The 21,105-nt window shown below is 42.0% G+C and overlaps 1 protein-coding gene across 7 annotated transcripts in view; it reads right to left on the bottom strand.

The window, feature by feature from the left end:
- NHSL1 (NHS like 1) overlaps positions 1-21,105 on the bottom strand; it is a 176,812-nt gene that overhangs the window by 91,386 nt on the left and 64,321 nt on the right. The window contains exon 1 of one of the 7 annotated variants that reach the window (XM_071740769.1): positions 9,722-10,536. The exons of 5 other annotated variants lie outside the window; for them this stretch is intronic. In XM_071740769.1, the coding sequence (XP_071596870.1) occupies positions 9,722-9,926 (205 nt within the window). In that variant the 5' untranslated portion in view covers positions 9,927-10,536. Of the gene's footprint in view, positions 1-9,721; positions 10,537-21,105 lie in introns of those variants that run through there. One more of the 7 variants, XM_071740770.1, reaches the window with a different exon arrangement.

Here is a 21,105-nt window from a genome sequence, read left to right as displayed (position 1 = left end):
AATTCTGGTTCCATGTCACCAAATACAGAGTAATGGTCTTCTACTGAAAAACTCCCCAAGGCTGCCATATACCAGACAAACAACAAGGAAACAAACAGAAAAATCAGTTTGTCTCTGGACTGAAGGAGCACAACCAAGCAGGTCTTCATTTACATGGTCAAAATGCTTACCTACTGGACCAGAAATAGTGCACTTGAATACTCAGCTAAAAACCACAGTACTTTGAGCAGTTCTCTTTTGATTTACAGCTATGGGCCAAAATGCACCCAAGTCCTCCAAAACGAACATACAAGTATTTGCACTTTGGCATTCATTGTCTTTGGCTTGTAACCAACCCAGCACTCTCATCATTAACCACGCACAAAGCAGAGTGAAACAGCAGCTTGTAGGTTATTACAGCTTCATCTGTGCACTGCAATGGGAAATGTTCCCGAATCCTCACCTCTTCCAGCTCTTTCCTTGCTACAAACCCAAGCCACTCCTCAAGGCTTTTTCTGCCTGGGGTAGAAACATGAACGCTTCCTCACTGAGGCTCCAACACTTGCATGTGAAGCATCACCCCAGAGCAAGGAGACCAAATAAGTTATTTCTCATTTGGCCTTCATCTAACAAGATTTTCCTTCCTTCCACACAGTCCCAGCTGTGGGGGGAAGCGCAGTCTGCTGGAGGTCATGGAAGAGCTGCAGTCCTCTCTTCCTGTTTGGTCCAGCTCTCCATCACAACTACACCCACCCTGGCAGAAGGGATTGTACTGCTGAGCACAGGGGGTCTTCTCCCTTTACATAAGCAAGTCAAGACGGCTACAAGTCAAGCATATAATTTCATACCTGATTCTGCCACTGCATGACCTCATTTTCATTCTGAAATTAAACTGCCGTATTTATCACACATGGCATGACGTGCATTACTCAAGGTTAATAAAACTGAGTTAATAACTTGTGGATGAAAGTTGCCATGTAAGTGTAGAGTAAGCTGTAATCAGTCACCTGTGCTCAGCTCTTCAGCACTCTTGACTACAAAGGAAGAAAACAGATACAAAAGACTCCATGGAAATTACAAACAAGTATAGACAAATCTCAGTTTATAAAAGGCAATAGCCTCCACTAATCATTAGTTTCTCTACTTACTTAGGCATGAATGACAGAACTGAAATAAGAACCTGTTTTTTCCATAGGTCCCTCTTTGAATATAGTCATTAGCAAAGTACCTATAAGAGTCTGATTCAGAGTACTGAGCCAAATATATAACAGTGAGCATCACCGCTGCATTAGGGAGCAAACATCTGCATTTGCAAAATAAAACAAAGCCACGGAGAATTAAGAAAATTCACCTGTGCAAACAAACAAAAGGTAAAAGAGGGGCAGGTGACAGGAGAGGGTCTGACGGGCCCCAACAAGTGTGGGCATTCTGCATGAACTCAGGCACATGGTGCCTGGTGGACAGGTCCCAAGCCTGGGTAAAGCAGTGAGGAGGCTGTGCCGTGCCTCCCTCCAGCATCCATCCCTATTTAACCTCACCTGCCAGCTGGTGAGCACAGCTTCCTGTACCATGGCTAATGGACACGGCCCACAGTTCATGGAAGAAGCGGGAAGAGAGGTCACATCTCTGCCTTCCTCCTCTCTCCCAATGCAGGCGTACATGAACACACAAGTGCTTTTATTACAGACCTGTGTCACCTTGAAGAAACTCTGACCAGGGATGACTTCTATTTAACACCTCCATGAGCTACCCTCAAGCATTATGCAGACCTCTGAACCCTCTGCTTCAGCGATTGCTTTGACAACTTGAGTAACTTTGCCTTCTACACACTTCTCACATCTTTTCATTTTGAGTGAATGGGTGAGTGATGCACCAGTTGCAATGCATTTAATTCACAGCTCGTAACTCCATTTGGTACACTGCAAGTTCATTGGGACTCAATGTCTAAGGAATCCATCTGCTTAGAGATAAAATGCCAAGCAGAAGCTGCTATGCCATATGCAAGGGAAGCTCTAGGAAGGAGCAGAGGGTGTACAGACTTATTACCTTTCCTCAGGATGGAAAACATACCATACACTTACTTGAAAAACATACATGCTCACACTGGAAATACACTTTGTGTAGATAACATGAGCACCTAAACCTTGTATTTTAACAGATGCCTTCAGCTCAGGCTTTGGAACCATAAACTATTCATAAAGTTATAGTGGAGTTTCCATTTCAATTCTCCAGAGGAGAAAAAAAAAACAAGAAAAAAAAAAAAAAGGAAAAACAAAAAAGGAGTTTCTACCTACAAGTAGGAAAAGAGAGGCTAACATAAATTAATAGGTAAGTGTCAGAAAAAAACCCAAACAACAACAAAAACCCAAAATCAGGCAAATAGAAAACCTAGAATTGCATTTCTTTATTTAGTGTCTGCAGCTAAAAGACAAGAAAAATATGTATTTCACAGTTTAAATTACAAACTGTCATGTCCACCCTTCTAATTGTTCCAAATATTGTAATGGAAGCTAAATACACTCTTGCAAAACTAATTAACTCTAGTCATTAAATCACATTCTTAACCTTTAACTTCACTTTATTTTCATATGTAATGGAAATTGGAGAAAAACAAGTAGCTGTAACATTTGCACACAACTTGCCACAATGGCGAGGTCCTACCAGGCCAGAGACAAAGCTCCCCTCAGTTTTAGGGGACAATTCACCAGCAGTTGGCTAACAATTGCATGGAAATAGATATTTTCATCTATTCTCTTACTTGATGAGTATTGCATATGAAAGCACATTCAGCATGTTGTTTAGGCTCAAACAGTGCATACAATGTCTTGCTGAAAAGCATCCAGTCTGCTTTATAAAAAAATACAGCTAGCTAAGAGTAAAATGTGAAGGTCAGAAGACTTTGTTTTGACCCTCTATTGAGGAGGGAAACATTTGCTCCAAGTTTCAGCCTAAGGCTTAGTTGGACTTTGAAGGGGAACTAAAACTATGCTGGGAACAAGAAAAAGAGCATAAAAGCATAAAGAAGTGTAGACATCATGAAATGTAACTTGAAACCATTCATAAAGGTCAAAATTATACACTCTCAGAAGGAAAAATCCATCACCCTCTGCCATTTCTTCATCACTGCAAAAAGCTAGCAATGGACAGGCTGCCCTGTGAAGAGCACTGCTCTAGATACAGTGCTAATCCAAACATCAAGTAAAGCTAAACTGCAAGACAAACTGGGTTGGGATGTCCTTGTAACTTTGGAAACACCTGGTTAAGTCAGATGCTACTCAATTTGTTTGCATTTCCCAAGACTGTGGTCTTCCCCAGCAACCAGCCAGGAAAACTGGAGCTACTCTGCAAGTGAAATTCATAGTCTGCTACAGAAGGTAAAAGCAGTCAGGGTCTCACTGCTCAGCAGCACAGGGCTGCCCAGAGGAACCAGCATCTGCCCCAGGAGCAGCAACCTGGAGAGCTTCATGGTTCTCAAATAACAAGGGTTAACTTCCCTTCATCTAACAAAAACACACTTCTGAGACAGCAACTCTAAATGTTGATTCCCTACAGTAATGCTGTAAAAACGTGTTCTTTGCTTCAACTCTGTAATAAAAAAATTCCACTGTCCCCTGAGAGATTAAGACTCTTCAATAGAGTAAATGTACATTAGTAAGAGGTCATGGCTTTTGGAATACACAGCACAGAGTCAGTGAAACCAGACACAACTGTTTCTAAGAAATCTGCTCAGAAATGTCCTTTATCATAAGCTGCAGCTCTCCAGTCACTGCTTCCCAGACAGAAACAGACTCACTGGGATAGTGGCCAGGAAAATGGGAAGGACAATAGCAAATGTTTAAGGTCATATAAAGTTATTTGCTCTTTTTTCCATTTTCACCTGGAAGATTTTGATCAGATGACAAAGATGGTGGCTAGATCCACGTTTTTTTTGATAAAGTAGAAACTAGAGATGTGGGTTTAAACAAATGATTCTGTGATACATATTGCAGAATTATTTAATTTGTTTCTGTAGTTTACAAATTTTTGCTTAGCAAACCCACTTTCAGATTCCCATCTATGGCAATGTTTACCAGAAGACCTGGGAAAGAAGGAAAAGTTTTTATTAAATGTGTATTTATGTACAAACATACAAGAACTGCTACTTGATGTTGGAGTTAGATGCAGGACTTTCAGCTGCCTCCAGCTGTTTTACCACCATAAAAAGTTTTGATTGTCTCTGTGTAGCATTAAAGTTTTACAGAATTTAAATACATTTACAAACATGCTAAGATAAAAAGTATATGGCTTGGTAATTTAAGTAGTGTCTGCTCTCAGCTAAGAACTGCTTCCATAAATGCACAATATCCAATAGTTTTAACCACAGATCATTCAGCCTCAAATATCAAAAGGCAAACTTGTACGCATTTGTAACAATTTGTCTGTGTGGCCAACTACATTAAATTTTATCTTTACATAAAGAACCTATAACATGTAAAAGGAAATGTTGTCTCAAGACAGAAAATTGGCCGTTGTATGAAATCTCTCATTTTTCCACTTAAATATTTAGATTTGTATGTGTGTGCTCATATGTGCAAAAATGCATGCCTATAAAACATTCCTTTCTTTTAAAAAAACTATGAGAAAAAGGTATATAAAACACAGTGTTTGTTTTGGAGTTATTCCACTCTCCTATGCAAGTACTTCTTAAGGTTTCCATAAATTATTACTTATGGACTTGCTCAAAGCTTCAAGAATCCTTTTCACCAACACATATGCCCGAACACCACAATCCATCACACATTACTGCTTCTACAAACTTTAACAGCTCCCCTCAGGTTTATGGCCCTTATCACTGTAGTAACTGACATGACTTTTTCTACCCCTGAACACAAGATCTCGTGCAAAACCATACAGGAAAAACCCAGCTAAATGACTTTACATTAGGATAGCAATAACAGTAATCTTGCTTTTGGGGACTTTAGCTCTTGGTAGTCTTAGATCTTGTTATTAAGCAAAATATGGTTCCTACTCTGCACCTCATAAATGGTATTCACATTTATTTATTAAAAAATAAAATTTAACCACTTTTCACTTGGACTTTTGAAAAAGACTGAGTTGATGCTCTGAAAACGAAGCTTTGTGCTGCAGTTAAGACAACATCGGAGTTGCAAATCACTACACTGAGTTTCTGCAGGGAAGATCAAAACCACAAACTCATTGGTATTAGAAAAACTGAAGCCCTCAAGTCCTCCCTCTGCCTCTGGAATGTGAAGAAAAATTCATACGATAGTATCATACATAATATATCAGATGTTTAAACTGACCACAGGCAGCATAGGAATAGCTAAAAACCACACTTTTTTACTGAGATAATTGCTACTATGACAAAAGAAATTAATTGGTTTACATAAATTTAACCCCTTGGAAAAGGTGACATTCTCAGACCATGAAATGTAGTGGGTGGGTTAGGAATTTAACTGGCAGCTTTAGTATCAATAGCACTAGCATTACTTCCACCAGACACTCCACAAGAACACCAAAGGCTGAGCCCACAGGTGGGTAGTTACGAATTTAAAGGACTTTTACCAAAACTGATGCACGTTATCTCAATTTAGTTACCTTCCTATGTCATACTCACTGTAAACAGTGCAGGCCCACGTGAAAGACTGTCATATCTATCTGTATGGCAGGAATTCTTTGCAATGCACACAAGCACCTTTCACTTCTGTTCCAAAGGAAAACTTTGTCTATGTTTTTCAATAATGTGGGTTTTTTAAGGGAAAAAACCACTCTGAGCTGCAGTCTGATAACACCTGGAGGCAGAAGCAGCAGATTGCCTACTTTACATGCTGACCACTGCACCTCCAGCACACAGAGAACCAAAATGAGACACAATGAACAGCTCCCAAAACAGGACCTGCTTCATCTTCCTGCGACCATGAGTGAGGAAACCAGCCCTGCTTCTGGTGGGGGTTTTAGGCACCTGCTCCGTGTATTCTCACTGAGCATACCAGATGCAAGCTGTGCCATTAGGAGAGAAAGCAGATGAAAACTGGAACACCTGCCCAACTAAGCTCCAACAAAAATCCGACTGATCCTACACCTGCCTCTTCAAAGCACCTACCTCAGCAGCAGACATCATAGCACAAGTGTTTTCTGTGAGGGAAACCAGGCTGTTATCCCTCATGCAAAGGAACTAGGAAGTGCTCACAGAACTGCCTCACCACCTCCCAGGACCCTGCTCAGCAGAACAAAGCTACCTCTCTCGACCAAGGCAGCAGCAGAGCAGCTCCATGACCCAGAAGACCAGAGTCTGTCACTCCAGCATCTTCCACAAGAGGGACAATCCCAGCCCCCTGGCAAAGATGCCTGGATACCACTGCTCCAACACCCCCTGAGCAGCCACTCGGAGCAGTCAGCTCCATCTGCTCAGTCCATGACAGGCTGGATGAATTAATCAATTGTGGCCATGCTGGCCTAACCTCTCCCTTGGAGCAAGCTCCAGTTATGCTGAGTACAGAAAGGGGTAAGGAGTGGTTTACACAAGAGAAAAAGTACACTTGGGGAATGCATAGAGAATTTAAAAAAAAAAAATTTCAAACACGCCAGCCCCCCCAGAATAATGGAAACTTCCACTACACCAGAAGGTAAGAAACTGGAACTAAAAATTCAGATTAAAGAAGAGAAACTCAGGAGTAAGTTTGCTTTCATTTCAAAGGTCCCTCAGTTGACTGGGGGAGGGGGGGACGTAAAGGGCTGAGTGAGACATGTTTCAAACCATAAACTTTCACTATCAACTTTCACTGTCTCTTCTAGGAACTGCTTTATCAGACATGAAGTCTAATCAGTGCTACCAGTTCCAAAAGGCTGAGCACTGCTGTGAACCTTTTAAAAACAAAGAGTGGAGCAGCAGCCCCTGGCTCGACTTCCACCCAAACGCAGCTCAGCTGTGCAGGACATCAGGGTGTGCCCCCACCTTCACAGCCAGCATTTACTTCGTGTTTTCCTTGCTCGTTTTAAACTGACAAATCCAACCAATGTCGCTGCTCGCTAGTGTTTTGCAAGTTCCCCTTGGCAGCCAACGCAGATTAGCCACTTTGCTGGTGAAACACCAGGCAACACATGCTGCCTGCTGCCTGTCACCTAGCAGCCCCCTGGGAATGCAGCATGAGCCGGGAAGACCAATGAAGCGGCAAAGGAAAAAGGGGGCTTAAAAGACAGGAAGAGAAACAGCTCAAAAAAACCATAAAAAACACAAAAAAACCCAAAACAAACAAAGCCCCCCCCCCCAAAAAAAAACCCCAACAAAACAAAGAATAATAAAAAAAACCCCAACCACCAAAACAAACAAGCAAACAAAAAAAAAATCCAAAACCCACCCCCCCCCCAAAAATTCCTTCATTTCCAACTTCTGTGAACACTCCTGCCTTTACAAGTAGTTAAGCAAAGAAAAAGGGAGGAGAGCCTGTGTTTTTTCAAGCTTACCTTTTTTTGCCAACATACCTGAGGAAGAAATGGAGGCTAAATTATTTTGAGAGATGAAGTTTTAATAGCTTGATTTGGTTTAGTTGTTTTGTGTTTTATTTTAGCTCATTTAACATAAACAGTCTGGTTTTCTATATAAAACTAGCCATCCTAGCCTGTTGTGCATCCCATGTCCTTCTAGCTTGTGTTAATTTTTAGCAGTGTGGTTAACTCCAGCAAAGACAATATTGTTTGGCCCTTCAGTTTTACAGAACCTACAAACAGTAACACAATGGTCCAGTGAAGCAAGCTAACTCCAGAACACAAGCATTCACTTATCGCATGTTTTGCCTTTGAACACACACCCAAGATGAAAACTCAGCCAGGTACTGATACTCAAACTGCTGCGACCCTGTGCATGCCTGATTTGCAGCCAGACAAGTCCCTCCTGCCCTAGCATACAACTCAAACTCCCTCCAGTCCTGGCATCCCCTGCCAGCTTGTCAGCTGCTTCCAAGCAGAGTATCCCAGACAGACAGAATTGCAAAGATAGATTTATGACCCAGCCAGATTTCACAAGTCAAGTCAAACTGTACCCTAGAAAGGGGAAGCAAGCCCTGCATGATCTATACCTCCCTCCACCTTCCTTTCACAAATGTATTGTCATCTCCACTATAGGCAGGCAGGGAGGCTTTCATAGCTTGCTGCCCAATTATGGGAGGAATTCTGCCCTCCCCCTCCAGCCTGTACAATGGGCTCTTTATATAAATCACTCAGAAAAATTAATACACCATTAATCCATCAGTAAAGCTTCTTTTCCCATCTCTGACTTGTGGTGGGAGTGAGAGCTAAGGAAGGCAGCGTAAGAAACTTTATGGAAGCCACGTAGTGACCAGCAGCAGGGCTGCATGGCTCTGATCCACAGCACTTGAGATCCCACAGGCGTTAGAAGTGTGTCTGAAATTGCTGTGCAATCTACATGCCAGCAAACAAAAGAAAAAATTAGCTACCAGTTGTAAACGCAAGCTCCCTTTGTAGACTTTTTCAGCAGCAAAAGGAGTTAAAAACAAAATCTTTCAAAGCACACATTAAAATCGTCTCCTAGTGTGCTGTGAGCAACACACAAATGTATACATCCTGGGTTAGTGCTCCTGCATCCAAACCATTTACTGAAGTCAATTTATTCTGACTTGGAACTCAAATTCTGGTCAAATAGCTATTAACTCCACCCAGAAATTAAAAGAAATAAAAATCTCTTTAAAGTTCAAATGTCCCTGAAGAGCCTGCCTGCTCTTACAAAAGTGACCTTACAGCAGAATTGAGTCCAACTTTACATCTTCCATTAAAAAAACAGTACTCTAGCAGCACTAGAGAAATTACAACCAAATCACTTCATCAAGGATTTTTAACCACACACACTATTGCCTACCAACTAGTAAATGCACTGTTAACAGTAGCTCACCATCTCAGAGAATCATAGAATTGTTTCAGTTGGAAAATAACTAAAATCATCAAGTCCAACCATTAACTTAACACTGCAAAGTCCACCACTAAACCACATCCCTAAGCACCACATCTACACATCTTTTAAATACCTCCTTAAAATTTAAGCAATGTTCTGGTATTTGTTTTGATTTATGGTAAAGATGAAGTATGCTTAAATAAGTACCTGACAAACTCCTTACAAAAAGCTTCATACAAAATATATTCCCCTGGTCTGAGTGCTTCAAGGGTTCCTTCAGAGCTGCCTATCTCACATCCTAGATCTCCTTTTCTCTGTGGAGCAATTCCTATCACCATTCCATCATCTCTTCTATTTTGTATGTGGGACCTCTTTCCAATCTGCTCTTATAAAATAAAATACACTTAAAATTTTCCAACAAGATCATGAGGCAATTATCCAAAAGCCATCCAGTGTGTTACAAGTTAAGTCTTAAGTGGATTTTGGTACCACAGGGAGAGGAGAGATTCCCACAGCACCTGCCCAAAGGACTTGTGATGAGTGACTACTGGCTACAAGAAGCATAAGCAAGACTTACCTACACACCACACAGTCAGTACTTTACGTGTTGCCCAGACAGGAAATTAAAGGTTTTCCTGGCTGATTACTATAAGCTTTCACAGTTTCAACCCGAGAAAAACCTGGCAAGGCAGTGTTGTGCCTGGGCTTTTGTGCTGCCCTCCTCCTTCCTACTCCACCTGTGGCTCCCAGCAGGACCCAGCAGCAGGACAACAGCAAGGACCAGGGGGCTGACACACAGCAGCAGTAATCACAAGGGTTAAAAAGAAAGTGAGTCACCTTTTCTCTGCTGGCTCCTGTAGGTCCAGTTCTCGTCATCCTCGTCTACCTGCTGCACACACATGGAGGAGAGCTCACCATCGCTGCGAAACAATCTCTTTGTCTGCCTTGACAAGGAGGAGAAATTTATCCAGCTTACAGCACGCGAGAGGGAACCTGGATTTTGTTTGAGTTTGAAAGATCTCGAAACACACTCCTTTTTCATTTTCTTGAAAGCTAGCTACTGACCACGGATCCAAACAGACCTCTTTCTGAAGCTGTCCCTGTCCCCTTTCTCAGCGGTTTTCATGGGAGGCTAAACAATTTCAATGCTACTGCCGTCCAGGTTTCTTCTCCCTCGCATTTGAGCCAGCACCAGTATGGAGGGAGGGAAGGGAGGTCACCGTGCCAGCACAGCTCCCCTGAAGCCTTTTTGATACAGCGCGAAGGGAGCTGCCAAAGAAAACAAAGGGGAGAAAAGCAGCAGAAAGTGGCACCTTGCAGCAGCTCAGAGAAGCGTGTAATGGCTGAGCAGAATATAGCACCAAGGCACCTGTTTTCCCCATTCTCCACTCAACAGCAAAAACTGTAGCTCCGCTCTTCCCCCTGGCATTGCTCCCCAGGAGCTTTCAGGCGATTCAGTCCCCTCTCTTCTTTCTGGCTCGTCAAAACCACCCCAGGCTGGGGGACGAGCAGGCAGAGATCACGCCCCAGGGTGGCACAGCTCAGGAGGGACGAGGGACTGACCACGCTCCTGCCTCCTCATCCCGGCTGCCCTGCTCTCCCCCAGTGAAAAGCCTGGCGAAGTTGCTCCAGGAAGGCTCTCCTAACAATAAGACAGACTGCGTGGCTATCGCTTAGGATTAGAGTGAAATACGATAGGCTCGCTCTCCTAAAAGCACGACCGCAGAAAGCAAAACTCCTCCTTTCCTCAGCCCGTTCAGCGGCAGAGCAAACTTCTGAACCCTGCGTGCAGAAATAGAAATGCACTTGTGCACCTCCGTGGGCTCCGAGAGAGGAAAAAAAAAACCAAACATTCTGGAGCTTGTAAATACCAAACGTCCTGACCCGAGTGTGCCCCTTCTTCAGTGGGGTGCCCCTGAAAAACTTCAGTGCCCCCGTACGTGGGGTGGTACCTTTTAAAAAACAAACAAACAAACCCCAAATGCACGGACACAAACAGAATCTGGGCATGAGCAGACATTTTCAGTGACCAGACTCTTGAGTGGTGTGACTGCAACTCACAGAACAGGTTTCACTCTCGGCTATGCTACATTCTGCCACCTTCTCTTTAAACTACCAGCGGGGAAAAAACACTCCACAGCGTGAGGGTTATAAAAAAGTCAAGCAAACTGGAAGCTGCTGCGATCACTTGCCCTGCATGCCAGCACCAATGCTGCTTCCAGGAGGGAGTAAGTCTGGGAAGGGGAGAGGCAAAGGCAGCATTTTAAAGCAGACAGAAGTTGGCAATATCAAGGCATCCCAATACCATGCTTTTTGACAGGATTTGTCACCAAGATGCAAGTTGACGAAAAACAGACAAGCCTGTGTCTTGCAGCAAAAGAATAGGCTTGAATGTATGAGATGCCAAATAAAATCAACTAGCTGAATTGTCAAAGAAATACTAGTAGTGAGGAACACTGGGAAAAAAACCACCACCAACAAAAACCCAACAAAAACAACCAAAAAAACCTACAAAGCACAAGAAAACGCCTAAAACAAAGCCCAAAAACGCGCCATCTAACCAAAGAACAAACATCAGTGCCTTCACATCCTCATGGCTGAAAATGATGTTAGCAAAAGGATAAGCAACTTAAGAAAACAAGGGTAACAGTGCTTCAGCTGTTTTACACTTCTGCAGAACATGGCGACCCCCTGGCAGATGCTCCCACAGCCCTCTGGATTCTGCTTCACAGCCTCTTCAAAACCATTGAAAACAAAGGCTTTTTTCTTAAACTTATGGTTCTCTGACTCATAATAAGAGGATAAGGCTTAACCCACTGACTGGGAAGCAAAAAGCTAAGTACTGTATCAGATTACCCTATGAATCAACCAGGCACACCAAAGTGACCTTTGGCTCCTACAACACAGCACAATGGGTTGGCCAACTGTCTTCTGTAAATTATTTAATAGGTTGCATTTAAATTGAGCTTGCCCAGAGAGGTAATGCATGTGTACACAGACAGGTCTTCCACCACTTTCTATAGTCAGTAGTCATGTACTGGAGCTGGGGAGGGTGCTGAGGAGGGAGCAAATCAGAGTAAGTACTGCTAGCACTTGCTCTTCTTGCTATGGATCAAGTCTTTCTGTTGTGGAGTTCTTCATCTTAAAAAGACACTTCTTTTTTCCATCCTCTGATGAGACAAGAGGCTTGGGTAGGGTTTGGGGGAGTTGTTTTGGTTTTATTCTTTACACCTTTTGCTTAGATGAAGACTTTGAGGATGCGGCATGACATACTTCTAGATATCCAACAACTGGTATATCCACTTTGAGACAGTCCGTGTTCTAATAGGCAGGAATTAACATAAAATCAAAGACTGTGCTCTCAGTCAACTTACTGTTTCCTTTGAGAAAAAGCAAACATTTGGAATTACTGCAAAGTACAGAGAACTGTAAACTACCACAGCTATTACTGGCTAAATTACACAGAGCCAGCTATATAAAAACCCTGGTAGGAACTGCACAATCACCATCATCTCCTCTGCACTCTACTACTTGGAAACAAAAGATTAGAGAAAACAACAGGAAGGAAACCCTTCCAGGTTAACCCAAAATATCAGGGTATATCCCACAGACCTGCCCAAAGTCTGTGCAGCAACTTGGTTTCAAGAAGTTATATAATGACTCTGTCATTATATCATGGTATTGAGACACAAATTGATGATCAATGGCAAAAATATTGCTGTAAATACAAAGTGGTGCAATGTTTTGCATTCAGAGCTTGGTATTACTGTATTTCATTGCAAGAAAACAACCATTTGCTATACTGTCATTATCATGGCATTACCATCCTTTTTATTTGTAGGTGACAGGATGCTTAACATCAGTATACATTGTTGCACACCTGGATCAAAGTAAAATTCCAAAGATAAACAGCAACTACTGTTAGAAAAACAGTACATATTGAGATCTTAACACCAATGGAACTGCGGGTTAATCCACGCTTTAGTCAGTAGCCAAATGCAAGGTCAAGGAGTTGGAAATATTAGCATATGACACACTTTAGAGGATTAAATTTAATTTTGTAAAGCACTCCACAATGTCATTCAAGCAAAACACTTCAAATAACCTTAGATAATTTTCCAACCTGCCTATTTTCTCCCTTCTGAAGTCATCATAAAAGTAAACAGGCTCCATATTTTCCAGGTTACACATGTAAAGACTAAAGTATTTTGTTTTGTCTCAGTGTAAAAAAAAAAAAAAAACCAAAACAAAAAAAAAAAAACCAAAAACCAGGAAGGAATCACAGAAGAAACACAGAGTTTGAAGTAGAAAGCTAAATTGATTCCTCCTCCCTTCATCTTTTTTCTGTTTTTAGAGGTTAACAAGAGGAAATATAAATAACCTCAAATGCAATCAGGATATTTACCAACCATCACAACCTGATTGCCAAAGAGTTCTCTAAAAGTTGTAAAGCAAGCACACATAAATGGCTCTCAGCAACTGTGTTTCCCTAGGTTAGCAAACAACAACAAAAAAAAAGTTGTACAGAAAAGGTTTCGGTTCAGTATAAAAAAAACCAACCAAAATAAAAAAAATTAAAAAACCAACTTCCAAACCCTGCAGATGTGATCTGGTTTTGGTTGGGCTGTGGTTTTTGGCACTATTCACATGTTAGTCTAATTCCTACATTTCCTAGTCTATCATCTCTGATGACTCAACCAGACAGCAACAGGGGTGATTCACAAGCACAGCTTCCTGGGGCAGTGACTGCTCCAAGGAGCCCAGAGGACACCTATCTCAGGCTTCCCGGGTGTTTTCCTTTAGGTGGTAACAACTCATCACCAGCTGGTCATAAAGCCATCTGGATTAAGCACATCCAAATGCTCATGGGAAACACCTTGCCCGCAGACTCACTCCTGCACCGCGCAGCTCTCGCTGTAGCCAGCAGAGGGGACCCTCCGTCCCAAAAACTGCTCCAACACCCCCAGAGAGGGTCAATTTCCCAGCACTGTTCATCCTCACCAGGCAGAGGTCCGTGCAAACCTCAGTAGCTACCAAAAGCTCATGAACCTGACCTCCATAGCCTTTTTCCAGGCATCCCATACAATGTTCCCTTAATAAATCGTTTTTTTATCACAGCAGAGCCTGAAACTTCTGGTTCCAAATTGAGTTCCTTTGCAGCAAAGCACACAGGTGAGAAACTCTTTCTTTTCCAATCTGAATGGGTCTGAAAGGAGGAAAAAATAGCAAAGGAGGAAAAGAATCAAAAGAATAAAGTTATTTGACCAAGATCACAGAAAGGATAAGCAGCAAAGGTAAGAAAAGAAAGTAGGTCTCCTGGCTACCAGCCTTGTGACCTAGTTAAGTAGGCTCTATCTTGCACAAACAGCAATGTGTATTAATTGCTTCTATTACAATAATTACAGAGCTTTTGAATGCCATAATTACAATTTAAAATCTCCTTGCTGTTTTGTTACCCACTTCATGCTACTGGTGGGTTTTTTTTCAACTTAAAAATATACCTTACCATAAATGAGAACCTGGGAGAGAAGGGTGTTCTGCACTGTAGGACTGCTTCAAGCATCTCACCCACATTACCAGCTTTATTAGGTCCATGAAAATAAATAAATACATCAGACTGCATGCAGACATAGAGATTAAAATAGGCTTTGGACAGGTCTGTATCATGTACCTGCCACCAGACTCACTCCCTTCAACTTCTGTACCCTGGAAAGATTCGTTGCATCAGGGCAGACAATATTTTGTCTGATTTAATAGCTGTACTTATCTCAGAAAGGAAATTTTCAAAAACCAGGGGGAGAGTTCCTACAATGCAGGAGGCTAACCTGGGTCTGGTTCTCCCCTTAACACCAGATGCACATGGGGGCAACTCCCACCCAGACAACAAAACTGTGAGACAGAAACTGAGCAAGGAACATGAATAAGGTGCTCACACAGTTTGGTAATTAGCAAAAAAGGTATTTGTAAGAGCAGCAGAACAACCACCAGAAATGCCCAGAAACAGACACTTGTTTTCTCTAAAACAGTTTGATGCCAAAAGAGCTGACAAGTTGACTGCATGTAAGACACCTACCTGCTTCAACAAGGTACAGAACCTTTGCAAGGTTCTGGTTTTGTTAATCAGCACAATTCCAGACCTGATGGAAAACCAAAATTTCAGAGAAAATCTGCTTCCAAGTATACAAGCAGTTAGGCAATCACTGGCTGCAGGAGCAGTTTCAAGTACTGCACTTTGCTAGGTAAGAGTATGATGGATATTCTGAGAGAGACAGGAGGAATGAGTTTGAGCCACACTAGGTTCCATCCTTGTCCATACACAGATTGACCTCATCAACTAGTAACTATTTTCCAAATGAAGCAAATGTCCAAATGTCTTCTGGACACGTTTGAGTACCCTGACATCAATCTGAAATGGTGGGGGCCAGAACTGCAATACAGTACTCAAGGTGAGGTTGCACAAACACCAAATACAGCAGGATAATCAGCACCTTTGACTGGCTGGTCACTCCGTGTTTGATGTACCCCAGAGATGCAGTGTGCCTGGCCTCTCAGTTGCCAGGACATACTACTGGCTCCCGTTGATCCTCTTGCTGACCAGCACCCCACCAAGGTTCCTTTCTGCAGGGCTGCTTTCCAGCCACTCCTCTCTGGATTTATCCTTGTGCCCAGCATTACACCATCCTAGCTGCAGGATTCAGCATTTCAACTTGTTAAATTTCATCCCATTAATCATTGCCCAATGACCCAATCTATCAGGACCCCTCTGTAAGGCCTCCATCCCTTAACATAAGTCAACATCATCTCCCTCCTCTTCTCCCGGGCAGCTATCAGTAAGACAAGAGGGCATGGACTCCAGTTCTGTCAGGGGAGGTTTAGGTTAGATATTAGGAAAAAATTCTTTACAGAGAGGGTGATCAGGCATTGGAATGGGCTGCCCAGGGATGTGGTGGATTCTCTGTCCCTGGAGATTTTTAAGAAGAGACTCAATGTGGCACTCAGTGCCATGGTCTGGGAACCACAGTGGTAGTGGAACAAGGGTTGGACTTGATGATCCTTTGTTGATCTTGATGAGCCTTGTAGGTCCTTTCCAACCCGGATGGTTCTGTGATTACCAGAGAACTTGCTCATGGTGCGTTCACCTTCCTACAACCAGATCACTGAACAAATACATGGAACGGGACTTGCCCTCAAACTAAACCTGCGGGGATCGCTGCCCAGAGTGTGCGGGAGGGAGGGATGGAGGGAGGAAGGGAGGGATGGAAGGAAGGAAAAGGGGACAAGCGGGGTGTGAGGGCCGGCACGCAGGGCGGTCCGGACACGCCAGTAGATGGCAGCAGGTCCGCAGGCGCCGTGCGGCAAGGTCCACTGCCGCTTCCCGAGGAGTGCCGGGCCTGGCGAGAGGTGTCAGCAGCCACATGGGAAGGGGTGACAAAACAGACATACACACCCCCACACCCGTGATTTATGCTTTTCGCAATGTGCTTACAAATAATATTTTTAAAAATCTCTTAACTATAGGGTCACCTCCCTCCAAAGCTGAGTCTTAAGTGCACTCCGCTCACAACTGTTAGCCAACACATCCCAAGTGTTAATGCCCTGTGAAGATTAACTATTGAATTTTTGAGGATGGAGTAAGCTTCCTGCCCGAAGATTATTTTTTTTTTCTCCAGCGACTCATCTGTTCCTTGAATCACCAAAAGGGGTCAGTCACCGTTCTGATCAACACACTAAGTCACTTAACAAGACCTTAGAAAAGAAACGAGGTGATAAAGAAGTGAGGCAGCACTCAGCATCTCACCGCTCCTGCACTGATCCCTTCTGCACCTGGCACCCACCCACTCCAAACTGCTGCTACAGCTGACATGAAGGATGCTCTGAATCAAACTACTCCTTGCATCTCACCTTCCCACCTCACAGGAAAGCTGTGTGCTTTTGTAATACCCTATCTATGCTTCACATGCATTCTTCTCTACTCTTGAAGAGTGTGCAGTGAACAGACAGCATTAAACAAATTCTGATTTTATAAATGCAACTTGCCTTGCTTTATTGTAAACTGTAAGATCAGTTTACTCTCTGCTACTACTTTAGTCAGGTTATGGTATGTTCATATTAAAAACAAGCTCAAATAACTTTAAATACCTGAAGAGACACACAAAACCTTTCAACATGATGGTTACATTAGAAATACAGAAATGTGATTTTTTTTTTTTTTTTTTTTTTTTTTTTGTGAAGCACAAGCAGCTTCTTCTGGATCACCCAAATTACCTGTGGAAACATAGACAGCCATACTAAAAAACACTGGAAGCCAGTAAAAAACCAAATTGTATTAAAAACATTTATTACATGTAATTGAGGACCATCTCCCCAGCAGGAAAGTATCCTGGACAACTGAATAAATGTCTTTGTTTTTCCCACTTCCCTGGTTAAGAGAGTATCAGGGAACCTACAGAGGGGATTCGGCTTTTTGCTTTGAGGTGGAAGCCCTCTGCTGGTTAACATAAACTAATTATGCACTAATCTGAATTTATAGATAACAGAACCACAAAGAAGAGGAAAGGAGAACATGGCAAAAAATAAGTAGCAGAGAACCACAGTAATCAGAAATCTCAGAAATTCTTTTTCATCCTATTTACTAGGCTCATAAATGCAAAAGGTTTTTTTGTTTTTCTGCTTGCATTTACACACTGTCTGCCTTACAAAACATGCAGTTTAGTAAAATTTAATAGGTATTTGCAAATGCTAAAAAGGAACATTATAACCCAGTGACACACTTGGGCACACCTGACCACTCCAACACCAAAAGCAGTTCATATGTGCATTACAATCATCCCTCTCTGTTTGGCCTGCAAAACAAAACTATTTCTCCCTATATATTAAGAACGATGTTTGTACACATATTTGGCTCGACTCCTGTATCTTTAAAACATATTTCAAAGTCACTTCACAGCCAAAACAGGAAGATTATTTGACCTTAGTGACATTGTATACATGTTTCTCTTAGAAACTAAGCTAAGAACATACTGTTTTTGTGAACCATGCATAAATACTGAAGTTCAGCAGAAAGACAGAAGGCTCACTTTTGCACGTGTACCCACAGGTATAGGATTGCTGTCACGCTTTTTCAGTTCATTTGTAAATTTGCACGCCTGCTTAGCCTGAAACATGGTAAGTGCAGAGAAGTGTGTTGCAACTCTGGACAAAATTTGTAAATTAAACCCAGCCCTGCCACGCCTGGAGGAATGCTGCAATCTCCTCTCTTCCTCACAACAGGCTCTAGGTTAAAAGAAACTTATTTGTAGGCGGAGGATGAGCACAAGGAATGTTGCTGACACACAGACAGCGAGGAAGAAATAAAGAGAGTTTGTGTCTTACTGTCCTACATAGTTATACTTAATCCCAATTAAAACAGCCCTACTGAAAACTGGATAAAATTGCAAGAGAAAACTAAACTTCCAACATAATGAACATATGGCCCAAGTATACGTGTTCTCCTATACGGAGTGCCCGCACACGTGCTCACACCATATGTATGCATCCACACATTCAGCAGGAGCCCCAACTGTGACCAATGACAAAATTTTTCTTCCCCCAGCCCCCTGCTTCCCCCACTGCAGTTTTCCCTTCTGCTGTAAACAAGCCTGAAATCATCCTTGGGCTGGTGGTTTTTTGAGGGTTTGTTGTTGTTGTTGTGTTTTTGTTGTTTTTTCAGCCCTGTATCAATTTAACATTTTCCCCTACCAACAGAAGTTTCTAAGTGGAAAAAGACTTGTGAATACAGAAGAATAACACACAGGGTAATTCTCATGGAGGCTGCTGTCACCCCAGCAGACCCTATATAAAACATCTGACACACAGGTTTCCTATTCATCAGCAGCCAAAACAAGGTGAGGATGGGAGGCAAAATGAAAGCCCAATTTATCCTCAGTAGAAGAGAAGAAAGAATAAATAAGGACATTCATGAATCAGGAATAATCCAATGCTGCCTCCCAACCACTGGCATGTGAAATAATCAGCCTGAACAGAACAGCTTTTTGGGAACAGTTGAAAAACCTGAGTGTCAATTCTTAAATCATTGCCCTTCACAGAGAAAACCAAATCCAGGCTTAGAAATCTTCTGTCATTTGCACCACAGCTTCTTGTTTACATATCTAAAGAAAGCTCATCCTCTGGCATACCATTTAGTGAAATACAAGGTGGGAGGGGTAGAAAGTGAAAGAGAAATCAGGTATTATTGAAACTACAGGTGTAAAAAATGTTTGTTCATCAGATACTAATCTGATGAGAGCCCAGTGATAAACTGTTGAGAGCCCAGTGAGTGTCTCCCACAAGACTAACACCCCAAATCAACTTCTCCCAAGGAGGAAAGAGTTTAGAAAGCAGACTTAGTGACTTCTCACAGCCAATGCCAACCACCAATCACTATTTCATGCAGTTTCATCAAGGCAAAAAAGATTCACACCTTGATAGTCATTGTTAAATGAAGTCATCCTGACATTTCACTATTAACCAGTGGGCTAAATTATAGGCTTAGTCTTCACCTAGGGCTTTTTCCTACCCACAAGACAATGTGCTTACAATTCCCTGCTAGCCTGAAAGAAACTGAGCTCTGTAATCACACAGGTTCTTCCAAGCCTTCCTCTTCAGATGCCAGGAAAGAGTGTATCAATCCTGATGCATCATTAATTGCTAAAAAGCATGATTAACACCTCCTTCAGTCTGACTCCTTCTGTGGCCAAACCCCAAAATACTACTCCTTGCTATACCATTTTTTTTCCTTTTTTTTTACTAAATGAAGTAAAGCAATTGGCACAACTGGCAGCCCATGTTCCAAATCCACTATTTCCTGAGGTCTTCCCCCTACTCCATGGCAGAAACAAGAAACAGGTCTCAAGTTCAGTAACTAGACTTGCACTCTAAGGTAGGAAGAACTGCAGCAGCAGCAGCATCAGATCTCCACAAGAACAGGCCCAGGGCAGTGTGCCCCAGCAGCAATATGTCTTTACATCTTTCAGGAGGTGAAAGGTGAAGAAAATAAGTACAACTCAGAATGGAAGCTAAACCTAACTTCTATTCACTGTGTAAGCAAAAATAAAGGCCACTAGAAATAAAAGGAACTGTCAAACTAATTTAAATAAAACACAGTTCCAAAAGAAAATACTCAACATATGCTTTGGAAGGTAGATTTTTATTATAAAGAAATCAAAATGAAGATTTAATTGTTGCATTTTTCACCTACTTCTACCTGCAAAATCAACCCACTTCATCAACATGAATCCCTGTTGCACTAAAAACAAATGGAAAACAAATTACATTGAGAAGAGATACTTACTTCACTTGCAATAAGAATTCCTTATTTACAGACATCTGGCAAACTGCCAGCAGTAGAAACAGATGCCACACAGATATTCCTAAAGAAATATAAGTACAGACAGATGTGATTATGTGGTAGATTTATGCAGAAATACTTATTATCTAACCATGTGCTCTATCACATACCACATTCTTGTTACACAACCAAGTTTATTCACCCGGAGGAGTCCTCTGGCAAATAAGAAGAATGTTTCATCTTTTATTTATTCATCTAATAAAATAGTTATGGTTTCTAGATGGGAACTAACACCTTCTTTTGATTCACATGCCTCCCATGCTACCTGTTCTAAACTCATCAAGTTGACAAGATTATCAAGATCGTTTAAAGAGCCAATATTTCTCCGTGGTAGGTTTTTTTTCCTGAAATAGCAAAGTGGAAAATACACTTTCTCAGCCAGCTTTGGCATAGAGATAATGCCAGGCTCTGTGGTTAATTGTTTGCTCTTCTTCCTCCAAGGCACTGTGACTCATCTCTGCTTTCCACATTGGTGTCTTCCAAACAATTCTGGGTAAAACTGTGCTAGTTTATTCTCACCAAAGACAATATACGACAGCACAATTACACAGAAGGGATCATATATTAAACAAGCTTTTTAGAACATTCCATTAAAAAATGTGCAAGGCAAATATTGCAGTAGCTATTAATCAAGTGTAAAAATAAATTAAAACTAACTTCATGAAAGACGCCGTGGCACTTTCTGGCATTTAAAGCTTTTCCTTCAAGTACAAGCACGGCCACAGCAGGATTTGCTCCTCTCATCCAATGACACCTTTTCCCAAGCTTAGACAAACAGATGTGAGGAGATGCTTTCAGTCTTTACTCGCAGACAGTATTGTTTTTTCAATACAAC

Source organism: Heliangelus exortis, chromosome 3, assembly GCF_036169615.1.
Source record: "Heliangelus exortis chromosome 3, bHelExo1.hap1, whole genome shotgun sequence".
NCBI lineage: Eukaryota > Metazoa > Chordata > Aves > Apodiformes > Trochilidae > Heliangelus > Heliangelus exortis.
This window is presented reverse-complemented; position numbering and strand designations above follow the sequence as displayed.